This window comes from Meles meles, chromosome 3, assembly GCF_922984935.1.
Source record: "Meles meles chromosome 3, mMelMel3.1 paternal haplotype, whole genome shotgun sequence".
NCBI classification, from domain to species: Eukaryota; Metazoa; Chordata; class Mammalia; order Carnivora; family Mustelidae; genus Meles; species Meles meles.
The window spans coordinates 125,802,170-125,820,686 of record NC_060068.1 but is presented as its reverse complement, the minus strand read 5'-3'; the positions used below and the strand labels follow the sequence as shown (position 1 = coordinate 125,820,686).

The following is an 18,517-nucleotide window of genomic DNA, read 5'->3' as shown; positions in this document are numbered from 1 at the left end:
ACATTCCATCGACAGATCCTCTGTAATAGAAGACTCTAGAGTTGGTCCAGCTGGTTGCAGCTGCCAGCTCCATCACTCAGCTGCATGCACACAAGCAGGTCATGTGTCCTCCCTCAGCCACCGGTTCCTCATCTGTAAAACATACCTCTCTCTCACCCTCTTGGCATCCAGTATAAGTGAGACGATGCTTGTAAAACACAGTGTGCAGTTATCAGGGACTTAATAAGAGATTCGTGAATATTAGTTGTCACTGACATCGGCACGCCATCTCTCAGTTGCTCCATTTAACAAGCATCCCCGGGCTGCCACTTCTTATGAGGTGTCATATTTTCCAAAGGTGAAGGCTGCCTTCAGAATGTCAAAATATACCATCGTTCCGCTTCATCTTTTTCCTTCACTTTCTAAGAATTAGAACAAACCCAGATGTGAAGACTTGTTCCCAAACATTTGCTTGATGAGGTCAGTGGGAAGCAAGACTTCCCATTCAAAAGGGCCAATGTGCAAAACAAGCTGGCCCGTCCCCCACAGCATTATTGTCTCACTGCAGCTCGTGTTCCATCACTGCCAGCCTGTCTGTTTTAAGCCCCACCATTCTCGGTTTATAACTCAGCTGTAAACATTTATTTGTGCCTGGAGCACATTTCTTTCCTACCCTTTGAAAAAAAAAAATCGGAATTTCCAGATGGTATGCAAGTTGGAAAAAAATGGCAAAGACTGTTATTCTGTTTAGAAACATGTTTTTCTACACTTGCCCTTTCAGCAAAAACTTCATAATGATTTTTACTAGTTGGCTTAATGCATGGTACTAGGAGCCAGATTAGCAGGGAGGTTGGTAATTCTTCCTCTGGCTCTTGTCAGGCTCTCAATGAACACAGCCCAGGGTTTCAAAATGATCACTTCCCTACATGGGGCTTTTTCAAAGTCAGTGAAGTTCCCAGAAGGGCGAGGGGTGGTTATGTTTGAGCCAACCAGCACAATACTGCACGTCTCCTGGCAATTAAACCAATAGCCCACATACTAGTGCAACAATTCCCCTCATTTTGGAAGCCATCTTACACTCCCTTTGTTATAGATGAGTATTGCCTAAGCGCCTCATCTTGGTGATTTTGGCTTCTCGTCATGACCCACCACCCCCTTCTAAGTTGTATAGTTTCTGTTGAACATGACATCCCTGCGGCTTGACACATGTACGAATAGCCAGATAATCAATTTCCCTCCCTAGTGCATTAGTCCTCACTTGTGTTGGCACGTTTCTCTTTCAGAGTTGACCTGTAGACCCACAGGGGGCTCTCTGCTGTGTGCTTCGATGCACACCTCTTTGTGTGTCTTGTACTTACCCCAGCATCTGAAAAGCAGTGAGCATAGTGATTAGATACATGGGTTCTGGAAATAGTCGGACGTGGCTTCGGATCCCGGCCCCACCACATAAGAGCTGTGTGACCTTAGGCAAGTCACCATATCTCCATGGTCCTCTAATCTGAAAACTGGAAAAATCCTAAAAGTACCAGGAGCAGTAACCACTCAGTAAATTGTAGCTGCTATAAATAACACTAATAAACTGAACTACAAAGGAATGCGGAATCGTGTTCAACCGAGTTGTCTGATATATAAATGACTGTTAACCCCCTTAGTGGCAAAGAGTTGGCCATTTTTATCAAAGGTGACAGATTGGGATTTCAAAAGATGTAGAGGCCACATGTAGTCCCAAGCGCTGAAGGATTTTATAAAAATCATTATTGCTGTGCGATGTTGTGAACACATCACGGGAGCAGTGAACGCTCAGGATAGAAATCTATTCCTGAAGAACAGGCAGCCAGCAGCAGAGTGAAGGCTGATGGGCTGCCAATGACTCAGACGAGCTCTAGTGTGAGGCAGTGAATCTAATGTCCTTAGGAGAATCTTTTTGCCTATCTCTTGGTTAAACAGAACCCTCAGATGGTCGTCCTGATTCCCAAATAAATGGAAACGAGGTGTAATGACTGAAGCAATATTCTGAATTCGACTTTATTTGCAATAGATAAAACTATGTGAGGCAGAATAATCTGTAAGGCAGATTTATGCCGAGGTGCCTCTGGAGCTCGGTTAAGTTTAGGAAGTATTAATATGAGGCTTCATTTCTCTGGTATGACTATGAGTCCATTCCCGTTATCACTTGTTTGGGGAATAGTCTCGCTGTTTCCATCAATGAATTATGGCAACATTTTCTGAAATGATTAGCTCCTAATGTGGCTACGGAAGGCTCTCGTTTTGCTCGACATCAGTCTTATTTAACTGGTTGGAATTTTAGGTACATGTTTCTGAAATAGGCAATAGCTTCACATTTACATGAGCAATCTTCCGTGGAGTTATAGAGGTAGCCTAGCCTGCAAAATTGATCATTAGAGTGTTCCCTCAAAAATCCCAGAAATCTCATCTTGAAGCTGGAGATAAACCAGCCAGGACCATCATGAAGCACCTGCTTCTTAGGGCCAAATGATCACCATGTCCCCATTTTGTCGATCTCCTAGGTAGGGAGCAAAGTTTGTCAGGGAAGCCACAGTTCAGAGAGATAGAGGCGGGACTCTGTGCTGCTTGCCAGGACGCTATGCTCAGTCCCTACCCAGAACCCAAGGGTGGGGACCCCAAACTTTCGGTTGGTGATTGTGAAATGGCTGTTTAAATCTTCTTCTCCTGAAGCCACCAGTCCCAGCCCACACAGGGTCCAGAGGACCTTGCCCTGCTGTCTGGACAAAGGATCCTGGGAGTATGACATACATTCCAACTCTTGATGTTGACCAAAAATTATCTAGTGCTATATAGTAGATGTTTGACAAGTGTTTGTTGCGTGAAGTATGAATGAATGACGTACCCAGCATCGCTCGGGACATTCATTCATTATTATTATATAAAAAAAATCCAGCAGCTTTCGCTGAGGCAAGCTAGCAGTGCCAGGGGGAGCCCAGGTTCAGATCCTCCTTGGTGGGACTGGGAGCCTGGCCCAGGGTACCGGCCTCTTTGACCTTCAAGAGCAGCACAGACCTTCTGTCCTGGACACCAGCCCAGGGATTTGCCCTCCCGGGACAGAGTCCAGAGATGGTTCCCCACACGGGCTCCAGCAGGTTACAAAAGCCTCCGTTCCTTTTTATCTCCTTTGAGGCAATGCTTGCATCACATATTTTTTCCTTTTTGTTCTTTTTAAAATTACAGAAGTTCTGCACATTCATTTTAAAGATTTGTTAAGTATATAGGAAAAGCTTTTTTCCGTTGGCTATAAAGAATGTCAGTGTAGCAGCTGGCAAATCTGAATCAGTTCTATAAATTAGAAATAGCCTTGTATCAATGTTAATTTTCTGTTTTTGAGAACTGTACGGTGGTTATGAGAAAGAATATCATTATTTTTAGGAAAAACATATGGAAATATTAGGAGGTAAAGGAACAGTCTTCTGTAATTTAGTCTCAAGGTTTCAAAAAAATTGAATGGTAGAACGAATGTGTAATAAATTTATGGAATCTGGGTGAATGATATGCAAGACTTCCTTGTACGGTTGTTTATTTTTCCGTGAACCTGAAATTATTTCAAAAATGAAGATTTTATATATACGTATATATATATATATATATATATATATATATATATATATATATATGTATTTGTGGGCAGTAGTGAAAACTCCACTTTGCAAAAGCATCATTCAGTTGCGTATCTAGAGAATTCAGTTTGAAAGTAGTCACTAACCTTTAACAATAACGTGACTTATGTTAAATGAATTGAATTTATTCAAAGTGAAATCTGATAGTCCCTGCTCCCTCCCATGGGCAAAACACACACACACACACACACACACACATTTACACCCTTTGTAGCATGTACCCAGAGATGCCTCCCACCCCTCAGTTGTAGAACACAATAGACTCCAGTAAAATGGCCGTTAAGATATCTGTGGGTCCCAACTACTCTCGTGTAGTTAAGGACACTGAGACCTGAGAGCTAGATGGGCCTCAAACTTGACAGCTGCTTAGTAGCAAGGAGGAGAGTTCAACCAAAGAGTTCATTTACACTGCTGTTCCTTTCCACAAAAGGTCCAATGTCTTTAAGTATCAGGATTAGGACCCATGGCTTTCGGTTATTAATCTAAAGACCTTTCCACTATATTCCAGCTCCCCTGGTTTGCTTATTGATTTATAAGGGTTCATACAAAAGATAAATTAAGAGTTTACTCATGATTTTTGAAAAGGATCCATAGACAGGGTTCCTTTAAATAGTAAATTTCCTCATAAAGCTTTCGAGCTTTCTTTTCTTTTCTTTTTTTTTGGGGGGGGGGAGTCAATTTACATGCAGTTTTTCAAAGCAAATCTTCCTTAAGTCTCCGTTTTACCTAGCAATCGCAGGCATTATGTTAAGACGCCCCATCTGACGGGCAAGTGGAACTTGATTCAGTTCAACAAGCATTTATAAATCATCCATGGTTTGCCAGGTGCAAACTCCAGAGAGCTCAAAGATGCATTTGCAGCTCTGCCTGACCTCAGGGAGTACAGTGTCTAACATGAGGGACTTAGGAAGGCAAGCAAGATCAATTAGAGGACCGAACAGCAGGTGCTAGACCCGGTAGTACAGTGAAGTGTAGAGGCTATGAACACTGAGAAAAGGAGCCTATTTGTCTGATGGTAGGAGTGAAGATGGGGTGAAAAGAAAAAGAGGGCATCCGTGTGAAGGTGTGGCTGAGCAGGACCTTAATTCCAATGCTTCTCAATAAAGCAGGTTTATCAATAAAGTAAACTAGATGATAAAGTGGCCATACCAGCTCCTGGAAAGTCCCACCAAAAATAAGTAGTGGGAATAGATCCGGACCACCAATTTTACACCAAGGTCATTTATGAATCTTGTCTTAGGTCTATGTCAGAAGAATTCGACACTCTCTCTCGACTGATGGGGACACAGATACATAAATGTGATATATACACATTTGCGTGTATACATACATGTAGATCACATATCCATGCAATGTTTCTTTCTTTTAGAAAATCCTTTACTCAACAAAGAAAGCCACATGCTTTCCCTCCTAGTTTTTCATTTTTTTTTTATTTTTTTTAAAGATTTTATTTATTTATTTGACAGAGAGAGATCACAAGTAGGCAGAGAGGCAGGCAGAGAGAGAGGAGGAAGCAGGCTCCCCACGGAGCAGAGAGCCTGATGCGGGGCTCGATCCCAGGACCCTGAGATCATGACCTGAGCCGAAGGCAGCGGCTTAATCCACTGAGCCACCCAGGCGCCCCTAGTTTTTCATTTTTTAAGTTAATTAAACGGGACTAACTAGCATTTATTTTGCTATTATTATGTACTAGGCCCTGGGCAAGCCCGTCTTTGTGTACTCGCATTTGTTGCTCCCACCCTTTAAGACATTGACTATTATCATTTCCATTTTACAAAAAAAGAAAAAAAAAAGGGAGGTCCAGAGAGGTTAAGCAAATTGCTAGAGGTCACACAGCATGTAAGAACCAGAGACAGAATTTTAACCCAGCCCGGTCTGGGTGCAGGATGAGACTTTAGAGGATGGGATGTGAAGGAGGGGAGCCTATGAAACCCTAGGAGCTCATTTACCGAAGGCAGTGTCCTGAAGTTGGGTCTAGTGAAAGAATGGGGATCCCACTACTATATGAACCAGACCCCTGAGGCTCCGTGTCTGAATTTCTCCAGAGCAACTGCTCTCTGGCAGCTGGCTCCCTTGCGAATCTCCTGCATCCTCATTTGGCTTGACATTATCAAAATCCGTTTAGGTTTCAGCAGTAGATTAGCGGGCTCGTGGGTGCTGATTTCCTGCTTCTTTTTCATATCCTGTCATTAACCCAGCAACCCCTGAAAGCCCAACAGACATGAAGGAAAGCCCGTCTTATTAAGTTTAAAGATGAATAATTTCTTTAAAATTCTTTTTTTATTTTAAATGAATTCTTTAACTTGTTGCCACACTATGATGGCTGGGGTTACTTTTGGTCTCTAAATTATTCTGCACCAGGGGTCTTTTCTATTATACCCCTTCCTGACCAGGTCCTTATATTATATCCCTTCCCCCAAAAGGCCTTAATGTGGGGGGAGGGGGGAGTCTGCCAACAGCAGCATTTTTTAAGTACAAATTAGTTTTCAAATTATAATAATTAGAGCTTCTGATTAATGGGTGATAACAAGTGTTTCCCCCGGACATGTCATTATTTCAGCAAAATAAACAACATTCTGTTTAGGCTGAGAGCCTTACAGATAATAATAATAATGATAGCTAATTTTTATTTAAGACTTATGTTGTACCTAAAATTATATTAAGAGCTTTGCATGGATTAGCTCATTAAATCCTCATAACAACCCTGTGAAATAAATAATAGTGTCCCAACGGTACAGTCGTGGGGACTAAGGCACAGAAAGCTGAGACACTTGGCAAGTGCCAAAGCCGGGATTTGAACCAGGGCAGCCTCAGCCCAGAATCTCTGCTCTTCCATACTGTGTAGTATTCTTCCCCTTACAAAGAAGTATTCCATGTCCATTACCCACATAACATGTCTGAGGAACAAACCATCTTATCGCATTCTAAAGGTCTGACCCATTCAGGACTTACTCGCTTCTTCTTAAGGATATTATGTGATGAAAGCTTCCACACTTCCTCTAGAAGCCCGTGCCCTGGTTTTATTATTCTCGAGGTCAAGAGTATCTTTTTAAAGTCCAAATCATTGTTTCTCCTGCTTTATTTTAATCCCTTGTTGACTTTTTATTTGATCTGCTATTGAGCTAAATAAAAATGAATCATCCCTTCTCTTATTTAAAAAAAAAAAAAGGAAGGAAGGAAAAAAAAAACACTTCATACCCTCAAGTCATCCTGTGGTTTTTGTTTTTTTTTTTTATAATTTAGATATGGAAAACCTTCAGGGAGCCAAAAATTTCTCCTCTCCATTTTACAGATGGAGAAAGTGGCACTAAGGTCATTTATGAGTCTTGTCTTAATGCAGGGGCCAGATAGTAACAGACGAGGGCTGCAAAGTCAGACAGCTTCACTAACCCTTCGTGCCAGCCTTCAGCAATCCCATGACCTCTCCTGACTGTCCAAACCTTTTGCACGGAATTGCAGCCAAATATAGATAAATATTTTCAGAAAAGCCCATCTGTTGCAGAATGCAGAAGGGAGCTTGATTCTCATCCTTTGCCCATCGGGTTAAAGAAGTCTTCCAACCCATGAGGCCATCAGGGTGATCAATTACAAAGTAAAAAGACCCCCAGAACTTCTTTCAGAATTTCCATCTGAACAAATCACAAATGACCATTATAAAGCTAGGCTCCACTTAGGTTCTATTCCCATTTAAGAGATCAGGAAAATAAGGCCCCAAGAGATGAACTTGCTTTCTTTGGGCGACTACCAATAACTTCCAGCTTTTCCTTAATTCTGTGTTTGCAAATAAAAGCACCCTCAGGAGTGCAGAAGGTGCTGCTTCATTGTTATTAAGAAATCCTCTTTAAAAATAGGTATTTCTGGGGTGCCTGGGTTGCTCAATGGGTTAAAGCCTCTGCCTTCCGCTCAGGTTATGATCTCAGGGTCCTGGGATGGAGCCCCACATTGGGCTCTCTGCTCAGCAGGGAGCCTGCTTTCCCCTCTCTCTCTGCCTACCTCTCTGCCTACTTGTGATCTCTCTCTATCAAATAAATAAATAAAATCTTTTTTAAAAATAGGTATTTCTGCAACTCCTTTTTTTAGAATTCTGAAGGAAGCCAAATATGGGCATCCAATAGTTTCTACATAGATGATTTCAAGTGCAACAGAGATGCATTGCTGTCACCATGAGAGAAGTCTGATTTCCACGTGGTACTTAGATTCCTCCCAGGGAAGGAGTTACCCCCAATATTACATTAGTCTGAGATCCAGTCCTTATTTTCTATTGTTATTTACTTTGGACCAATGTTTGTTCACTGTTGCTTCCTTTTTTTTTTTTCTTTCATTTATGAAAGTGTCAGTATATTGGACTTGTTTCTGGCTGGGAAGAATAATTAAAGGCTACAAAAATTAAATTTGGTGCCAAGTTAATATCGTTCTCATCTCCCCTGCTGATAATTGTACACTCCAGCACTTTTCGAGGTTGTTGGAAGCTTTACATGGACTTCCCAGACTCCAGCTCCTACTGTATTTGATCAGTGAAGAGCAATCACAGAAGTTTAGGAAGCATTGTGCCAGTATTTCACATGCCCTGGGTTAGGAGTTTATACTTAAAGAAGAACTTGCCACGAGTTTCATCTGCATCTTTTTTTTCAATGCCTGGCATGCAAATAAACAGAAATGTAAAACCAACAAATGTGTACTAATGTCACTGACTTGATGTCACTTCCTGTTTTGCAGTGCCCTGGTCATTGAAAAACAGCAGCATAGACAGTGGTGAAGCAGAAGTCGGTCGACGGGTGACCCAAGAAGTACCCCCAGGCGTGTTCTGGAGATCACAGATTCACATCAGTCAACCCCAGTTCTTAAAGTTCAACATCTCCCTTGGGAAAGATGCTCTCTTTGGTGTTTACATAAGAAGGGGACTTCCACCATCCCATGCCCAGGTATGATCACACTCAATGCAACTATGAGTTTAAAGAAATTCCTACTTCCTACCTACAAGGATGGCTATAATTGAAAGTTGGACAATAACAAGTGTTGGCAGGAATGTGGAAAATTGAAACATTGGTATATTGCTGGTGAGAACTTAAAACAGCAGAAAGGCACACCTAGAATCACCATGTGACCAGAAATTCTACTTCTAGATATATACACACAGAGAACTGAAAATGTTCTTTCTCATAAAAACATATACATGAGTTTTCGGAGCAACATTATTCCTAATAGCCAAAAAGTGGAAACAACCCAAATGTCCATGAACTCATAAATGGATAAACAAAATGTGACCTATGCATATAGTGAAATATCATTCAACTATAAAAAGGAATGAAGTGTTGTTACATACTAAAACATGGATGAATCTTGAAAGTATGGTACTAGGTAAAAGAACTCAGATGTAAAAGGCCACCTACTGTATGATTCCATTTAGTGTCCAGAATAGGCAAATCCACAGAAACAGCAAGGAGATGAGGGATTGCCAGGGAGCAGGAGGAGGGAATTGGGACTGACTGCTGGTAGTTATGGGATTTCTTTTAAGGATGATGTAAATGCTCAGGAATTAGACAGTGATGACGATTATATAACACAGTGAATATATTTTAAAAATTACTGAATAATAAAATGGATAATTTATGTTGTATAAATGGTATCTCAAAAAAAAAAAAAAAAGATGACATTCTACCTAGTGAAGTCAGCTTTACCAGCCTGGAGGTTAATCCTTGGGCATTTTCATTTCAGGTGTTCTAGTTATTGGATTAATTTGTTAAAATATCAGTAGGCGATATCCCAGTATATCTAAAAAGAAAAAATTCAGCCGTTTCTCTCTTATTTCTCCTCCTTCTCTACTGAGTTCCTTGGGATATCCTTGGCACTGTCAAAGTGATATTATCCCTAGTGTTGGGAATGAAGAGATTGGATTAGATTATGGATTTTCTTGTTTTTCCTCTCATCCATCCTTTAATTTGTCCTGGTAGTGATTTTATAATATACATACCATTGGGGATAAATTAACACCCACCTAGCCTGGTTTTCTTTTTGAATAAGAATTGTATATCCCGAGAAAAACCAAGTAGGGTTTTCCTGCCTCATTGGCTTTCAAATCCAGCAAGTACATAAAGAAGTACATTAGGAAAATACCCTAGTGGAAGGAAAACTTCCTTGACGACTCATTATATCCAGTCAAAGCTGACTTTAAAATGTGCTGGAAAGGTATTCATCTAGAAAATTGAATTGAAAGAATTGAAAGCTCTAAACCCATTGGCAAATGCAAAGGAGTCAGGCCACCATTTTTTTGTCTTTGGCTCGTGGCAGACATTGCTAATCGAAGGCTGCACTTTTTCCTCAGTGAGCTCAACACACAGGTACCTCCAACAGAACCTTCATGGCGGTAGCCACTACCAACTGACCAGTGTTGGCTCTTAAAATGAAACTTCTTTGCAATTCCAACTTAACGACCTGAAAGTATCGAAGAATCAATATAAAGGACTAGAGGAGGGCTGTGGGGCTCTTTGCCTTGTTTTCTATTTGTTTTGTTTTGTTTTACCATACACAGCCCAGGCTATAGGGACCAGTATGTGAAGTGGTAATCAATAAATCATCCATCCATCCATCCATCCAGAAAAATGTTCATTGGTCCAAACACTGATTATTCGGAGATGAGTTAACATAGCCCCCAACCAAGCAGAACTCCTGATACAAAAATTGCATCTGCTCTTCAAAGAGATTCGCATCCAGAGAAAGAGAGGAAGTCAGGTGAGAGGAGTCCCTGTGGTATTTCTGTGACTTCTGGCCAGGAAGCAGGGTGCAGCTCTGGGAAGTTATGCAAATTGTGAGGTGGTGTCCTTGACCTTCAAGCTCCACTGATTCTACTACAGTACGATGAAGGACTTGCAGTGGTGAAATCTGCTTATTGGCCTTATTCAAGGAAATATGAACATGCCTCTGGGCACAGCTGAGAATAACTTCTCTCAGCCGGTTGCAGGCAAGGAGCTTTGCTGGAGAAAAATGCTTTTTCCTGACACTTTTCCAAAGCACCGCTAACCCACTTCCCTTGCATGCTCTGAACAACCAGTATCATGGAAAAGCAAATGATCATGGCAAGTCAAGTAGGTAACTCCCTGTAACTGAGTGAGAGTGGACAGCAGCAGAAACATACTCTACCCAGTTTCCCTGCTGTTCTGACATTGCAGGACTCAAACCCTCAATGACAATGTCTTTTCTTCTTTTGTGGCTACACCACACTGTCCATCTCCTGCCAGGCTAGTGATTGTTCTAGCAGTCGTCCTCTCAAAATAGCTCTTCTCCAGGGACAGCCTCATCACAGTTCAAGGGAAGGGAAATGAATAGGCATGGGCTGATGTACGCTGAGGGTTTCAGTCCAGCTGCCAATTTGGGAGTTTAGCGTGCACTAGAGGGTCAAGTAAGCGAGACACTGTGCAGATGCTTAGAAATGGACAAGACAGGTACAATATAGGGGCGCTTCTTAAAAAAAAGAAAAAGAGAAAAAACCGACTCCCTACACATTTTCACATTCAGTCACTGTCATTACATGCATTCATGTCCATTTGATGAGCTACATTTCCTCGAGGAGACGGTGCTTAGCTCCTTGCAGGGACAGGTGACTAACTCACATCTCGTACTGTTATAGAATTTCTCATTTCTATTGGCATATCCTATCAAGGAACATAAGTTCTAGGGGATTGGCCGTCTAGCCAAGGTGACTCATTTGAGCTGGAAAGAGAAAAAGAGAAAGAGATGGGGAGGAGGGATGGTTATGAAATTCTGTTGGCTGTGTTGCATGAAATAGCTATGCTTAAATTTTATTGAGTATCATGCTTTGACCAAGGGCCTACAAGTTTTAGTATCCTTGTCCAAGGATATTAAATACAGAGGAGAATCCTTTCTTACCTGCTTAAATTTCTCAAGAATCAGAGTGAGTCCCAGTAGACTTTTTGAAGGTAGTTTTTTATAGCAATACAGAGGCAACGGGGCATGGGGGAGAAAGTATGGGAATTGTAGGATGGAGGCCCTGCTGCATATTAACCAGGAGACCTCAGACTTAGCCCTTAACATCTTTTAGCCTCAGCTGTCTACCTGTGTTACCTGGCTCACAATGCTGCTGTAATCACGCCAACACAACAGATGTAGAATGGGAAAACACTTTGTCCACTAAAGCACAATATAAAGATATCCTAGGGGCGCCTGGGTGGCTCAGTGGTTTAAGCCTCTGCCTTCGGCTCAGGTCATGATCTCAGGGTCCTGGGATCGAGCCCCGCATTGGGCTCTCTGCTCAGTGGGGAGCCTGTTTCTCCCTCTCTCTCTGCCTGCCTCTCTGCCTACTTGTGACCTCTCTCTCTGTCAAATAAAATGAATAAAATATTAAAAATAAATAAATAAAGATAGCCTATACAAGTGTTTCATGGTACTAAGAAATTCCATGTGACCCTAGCAAATACTGTGTATAGATGAGCAATTATGTAAATATAGCTTCTTAAAGTAAAATTAATTTTCTAGTGTGTTTGCCTTCTTATGGAAGAACAAATTGTATTTTCATTGTAGAAAAAAATTTCAAGACGGAGAAACCAAAGGAAGCAAAAACTGACACAATTTTAACCCCTTTTGGTAAATGTTTACATATATCTTTACATTAGTAAAATCTATCAGTTTGCACGGTGGGGGGGGGACTAAGAATCTAAGTGGCTTAAAATAACAAAACCTATTTCTCATTTACCAGGGGTGATTTTTCCCCCAGCACAGATGCTTTTAACAATGTTCAGGAATATTTTTGCTTGTCACATGGGGACAGAGTTGCTTCTAGTGACAAATGGGTCAAGGCTAGGGACCCTGCTAAACATGCATAGGACAGCTTCTACGACAGAGAATTACCCCTCCCAGAATATCAATAGTGCTGAAATTGGGAAACCCCACTTCACACGTTCACATCGATTGAAGAAGACTTGGCTCATTGTCAGCCTCATTCAAGGACACAGACCTACGGACCTTCCCTATCAGGCAGATACTCATTCCCTGTAGCAAAGGAAGGAGAAGATGGTGAATTCTGGACCAACCCCTGAATACTTCTGCTTGGAAGTGACGCATGTCTTTTAAGGCCTTGTCTGACGGACCAAAGCAAGTCCTATCCCAACTTCAGTGGAGCAGGAAATACAATCTTATGTTGACCCTGAAATGTGGAGCACCAGATAAATCAACGAGAAGCCCTACTGACTTAACGATAAAATGTTGAGATACCTGTCCTTGTGGCTAGTATTGGTGTGCACCCTTAATTCTTTCCTGAAAGTCAACCCTTGAGGACTTAGTATGAATTACCAAATTGTCCCTCTGGAAGTTTCCACCACTTACGCACCCTATGTTCCTAACTACCAGCCTAGGGCATAGGTGCCCATTTTATTTACCTGAATCCTTACATACACTGAGTGTTTTCCTTGTTTCATCTTTATCCACTTGAAAGGTAGTTATTATATTGGCTTTTAAATGCAGCATTTTGATACCCTGTATGACATTTTTTAAGACCTAGACAAAAACAAAACAAAGCCAATATAAGCCAGTCTCAGCCACCCAATGCGAATTCTTAGCAAGAATGGTGTGCGAAGAGCCTAGGGCATCTTGCCATGTATTTGAAATCGGACAAACTGGATCAGATTTGCTCAACCCCCGTTCTAGAAAGGAAACTGATCAGACTTGAATAATAATAATAATCTGACCTGGCTATGGTGCCAGGCATCAAAGGAAATTTCAGTGACTTGCCGCTGCAAGTCAGGGTCTTGGGGGGTTAAGGCGGTGAGCAAGCGCGCTTGACAGTTCATCACCGATTGCTACTGATATGTCAAGCCAAGTAAAATCCTTTGTGAGAACCAGTCAATAATCAGCAAATGAGGTACATGATTAACCTGAGACAACAAGATGCACTTACCGCTTGGGAGCCCTGCTGAGACTCACCTTCTCCACAGTCCTGTTTAGCAAATATTAAAAATGCCTATTTCATCACTCAGACTGATGGAGCCATGAGCCCAGTGACTTCCAGAGACAACTGAGGAGCAGAGGGTGGGCTTGCAGCCCCAGTGGGGTTCTTAGAGGGAGATGCTAGGGATTGTATGGCAGTAAGATGAAGCAGACGCTGAAGACCCCCTGGGATTTACGCTGAGATGTGACTGTGGGATGGGAAGCAAAACCAGCCACCAGACACATTAAACAATAGAGAACTGTATAAAAGACCACGAACTGCTCCAGGATCGTAGGAAAACCTCGCGAGTCCAGAAGGTGGAGCATGTGCAGACCAAGATAAAATGAACTGAGCACAAGTTCCTATTTGTCTTCATCAGCTGAATTCCCCTAAATGACATTTTTTAAAGCACATTTATAGATGGTGATTAGTGATGTTAGCTTTTACCCCCTCGGGCTTACCCCTTTCTGATTCAGAGCCTTCTTTGAAAACAAATTCTCACTCTTCTTTGTCCCCTTCTCTCTCACCCAAGTATGTAAACGGCACACCGTTGCAGTCCGAGTTGGGACTGGCCGGGGCCCTGGGACACGGGGACCCTGAGTACTCTGAGCACCTTACTTCACTCCCCATGCTGCCATGACCATGCCCTCATGGTGCCCACTGACCAGTCAGATGGGCTCATCCCAGACTCACCCCCCTTCCGGGGAAGCTGTGCACTTCACTCAGGGGGCATTCCAGGGTATGACTGTCGGCATGTATAGCACGTCACATAGCAATTTATCTGCCTTTGGAGGGAGGCATATTTTTACAGGCATGTTTTTCAGACCATTCCTCTCCCAAAGAATTTCAGATATGGAGAAAGATTTGTGAAACCAAGAGAGACTTGGCTTCTTCCATATGGTGCTAAAAGTGCTTTTGGAAAGGTCTTCCTCAGGAGGCCCCTTGTGATTATCTGGTGCATCCTAACAGGAACCGAAACCACCACTTAGAGGAGCAGACACCCCCCTGGGCAGCCACCAAGCAGAGCTTGGAGAAATCTCCAGGGATGTTTGAGATTTTACAATAGAGCTGGCACTGGGGTGGGGGGTGGTATAGGGGAGGCCACTGCAGTTGTTTTTCAGGAAGCGTAATGTTTGAGAACATGGAACTCAGGAAGAAAGATGGAAACTGGAAAGGCAGGGATGAATAGCCCCACGTCGCATTTTTAGACTGAAAAGACTCTCAGAGGCACTATAATTTAGGAATTTGCAAATTTCCTAGGCAAAGACCTTTATCTTCAAGTGAGATCTTATGTAGAATGCCATAAATAAAATGGATAAAAGCAATGATTTTATTAGCATAAGTGTAGTGTATAGTTCAAATCCATATTTATTAGAACATTAATCTTGGTAAATGTATGTTTACTATATGTGTAACAGAGAGAAAAACTCTGTATATGGCTACACAGATAGAGACACAGGGAGAGAGACTAAACTCATCATGGCGGTCACCTCTTGGAGTAGGTAAGGAGAACAGGACTAAGAATTAGGTTCAAAAGCACTTGCTTTTAGTCGTAATAAAATATTAACGTTAGAGCAAACTCCCTCCCCATCCCCAGCACACACGCACAGAGATTGGAAATAAATATGACAAAATGTGAGCATTTATTCATTTGAGTGTTTCGAATATGGGTATTTGTTACCATATTCTTTATACTTTTCTTAATTTTTGTAATGTCTCTCTCTTTAAGAAAAGTGCATTTGTGACAAGCTTGAATCTATTTTGAGTAAAAGAAGCATTAGGAGGCTATAGATGGTGACTATAATCTTGTATCACTCTCAAGATTCAATTTATTTATATACTTTGTTTTGTTTGCACCATTTTAAGAAAAATCACAATATATATATACACATATACGTATATATATATATATATATATATATATATATATGTAGTTGCAAATCACAGCAGTATTTTCTTTAATCATTTCCCTTACCAGCTCTAACTACTCTTCAATTAAATTGATCCACAAGCTTGAAAGGGGAGCAATAGGAAATAATTGTTTCAAGACTAAATCAGTTCAGATACCTAACAACTATTTCCATCCCTTGCCTTAAATACAGAAATAGAGAGGTTGCACCCTAATCTTAAAGTACTAAATTAGATTTTAACACAGACAAGTTTCCATCCCTTGCCTTAAAGACAGAAATAGAGAGGTTGCACCCTAATGTTAAAGTTAGCTTTGAAACGGTCTTCACTAAAATACACACACACACACACACACATGCGCGTGCACACACAAACTCATATACACGCATGTATAGATACATATAGATACAGATATAGACACATACTTATGATATAGAGATATATAGATACACCTATATACATGTATCACCTTATGAGACATCTTACATGTCCATTTGAAATTGCACTCCTGGTGTCACATTCTGGCATGAACTTGCATTTCTGTTCTACGTGGCATTTGGTGGAACAGGATCCATCAGGACATTTGCTTATACAACTTTATCCGAGCAAACACACACCAAGGAAAACTGCTTGCAGATCGATAAGCTTCCTAATAAATGAGAATTACAGAAGTTCAAGTCCATGTTCAGAGATATCAAGAAAAATTTTATTCGAACCTCTTCACAAAAATTAATGGCTTTCAAAATGTTAATTGAAAGCCCTTTCAGGTTAAGGATGTTTCGTAGGGAAGCAAAAGTTGTTATAAGACAAAAATATCCATTAATCATCTGATCACTTACAAAAATGTTCTCCGCTTAGAGCTCCCTCCCCATGTAACACTACTTATGGTCATAAGAGTCAGCATTAGCAGGGAGCTCAACATGCCAGGACTGTTTCCCATGAATTATTTTATCCTCACAACGACCCAGTGAGGTAGGCACTAGGAGGAATGGCTCATTGTACATGTGAAAGAACGGACACAGCATTAAGAGAGGCAAAGCTGGTCTGTCCGGGGCTGAGCAGTGAGACCCCTCTCTTTTCTCGTCGCTGGTCAGTGCTCTTTTCCAGGAGCCGCCTGCACGCAGTGCAAGGTAAACCCCACCGCTGATGGGCTGCAGTTACAGCTCATGCACAGACCGGTATTTCATTAAATCAGTGACAGTGGTGCCCAAGATCTGCCTCGAAGTGCTGGAGGAAGCCTTGGGAAGCAGGGCTCCTGCTGAGGTAACGCAGAGAAATATGCAGCGGCAAGAAGTAACGAGGTGATGAAATCGGCCCTTCCGAGAGGAGGATTATAAACATCAAGAGAGGTCCTAGGACATCTGACAGAGACGTCCAGTGTGTTTACAGAAGCATCCCTTTTGACTGTTCACCAGTCGAGCTCAAGTGATGCTGCATTGTTCTCGAGTGTTCCATCGATTTGGAGATGCACATAATGCTGGTCTTTGACATCCCTGAGACCAGGATGTGTTTTGCAATCGATGCAGCTGAGAGACAATGAAATGTTTGCTGTTGCATTTTTTGTGTATGGATGAAAACTAAACGTGCATTCGAACAATTAGACTATAGGTCCTAATATAACCTGAATTTTCCCAAGTCTGAGACAAAAATAATTTGTTCTTAATTAGAGCTTCATTCTTCAAGATAAAGCCCCAACTCTGTTCGCATTTGTTAAGGGCATTCATTTTAAGTGGCCTTTTATTAAGTCCAAACATGCTCAGATAATTGATCCTATTGTAGATATCAAGTCAGTTTGGGGATTCAAATATAATTTTCAAAATATGTAAATAAACAGATAAAAATAAAGCTTAAGTAAACATTCTGCAGAATGCCGATGCTGCTGTTCCCAACACAGACCAGCATGGGCAGAAATGTATGGACCAGTCCATACTGCCTGGTCTTGAAATTCAACCTCTAGTACTTCGAAGCTGCGTAGTCTTGGCCAAGTCACTCAGCGTCTCTGTGCTTCCATTACCTCATCTATAAAATGGAGACAGTAATACCACACATTCGTAGCACTGCTGTGAGGTTTAAATGAGGTAATCTTTATTAGGCGTTTGGAACTGTGCCGGCACATAGAAATAAAAAAAAAAGAAAAGAAAAAAGGAACGATAGAGGCTACACACCATGTTTTTCAAAGCATCTATAGCATAAGCTCCCAAACAAACAAATTTCAATTTTTTTAATGATAACCTTTATTTGTGTTTTTCTCATTATAAAAACAATATATGTTGATGCTAGGAAACATCGAAAACATTTTTAGTATGTTTTCCCAACAGTTTTTTGTTTACATGTAGCAATCGTTTTTAGAAGTATAGGATTATACCATACATGCAATTTCTACCCTGATTCTTTACATAAAGATAGGGAGGGAACATCTTTCTAAATCTGAATATTCTTCCACAAACTCATCGCATATGCTTCATAAATAGTCCATTCTAAAGATTAAAAATTTTTGGAACCAATCTCCCTTTTTCAGCATTATAATCCTACTATAGAAAACATCTTTGCAGGTTTATGTTCATGTATTTTTTAAATAATTTCCTTATGATGAATTCTTAAGAGTGGAATTGCTAGCACAAAAGATTTACAGTATGTCAAGCTTTTATAACAATAATAATAGGCATAAGAATAGCTGACAGTGATTGCTTACCATGAGCCCAACCCGAATCCTAATGGCCCTCAGAGGTAGGTGCCTTTATTATCACATGTATAGGGATTGGAGAGTGGAGATTCAGAGGGCCGAAGTAACTTACCCAAGGTCATGCTGCTGCCTGGTAAGACTGAGACCATGCCCTGAGAGAAGCTGCCTGGTATCTGGGATTCTGTTCCTCTTTGGTGCTTGGGAAGCCATTTTGTGACTGGACACATTCCCAGTTCTCTCCTTCTCTTCAGGGATTTGATTCATTTTCACAACCAACCCACATAAGACCCTCCAATTGATCTTAGGAGGGCGAGGAGCCAAATGTGACATTTTTAATAAGCCGTTGGCTAAAGACCATTA

At 41.3% G+C, this 18,517-nt stretch overlaps 1 protein-coding gene across 3 annotated transcripts in view; it reads left to right on the top strand.

Annotated features, from left to right (window-relative positions):
• TENM2 (teneurin transmembrane protein 2) overlaps window positions 1-18,517 on the top strand; it is a 1,229,820-nt gene that overhangs the window by 1,020,757 nt on the left and 190,546 nt on the right. For all 3 annotated transcript variants that reach the window (XM_046000941.1, XM_046000940.1, XM_046000942.1), the window contains one exon: window positions 8,346-8,551. In XM_046000941.1, coding sequence (XP_045856897.1) covers window positions 8,346-8,551 — 206 coding nt within the window. The remainder of the gene's footprint in view (window positions 1-8,345; window positions 8,552-18,517) is intronic.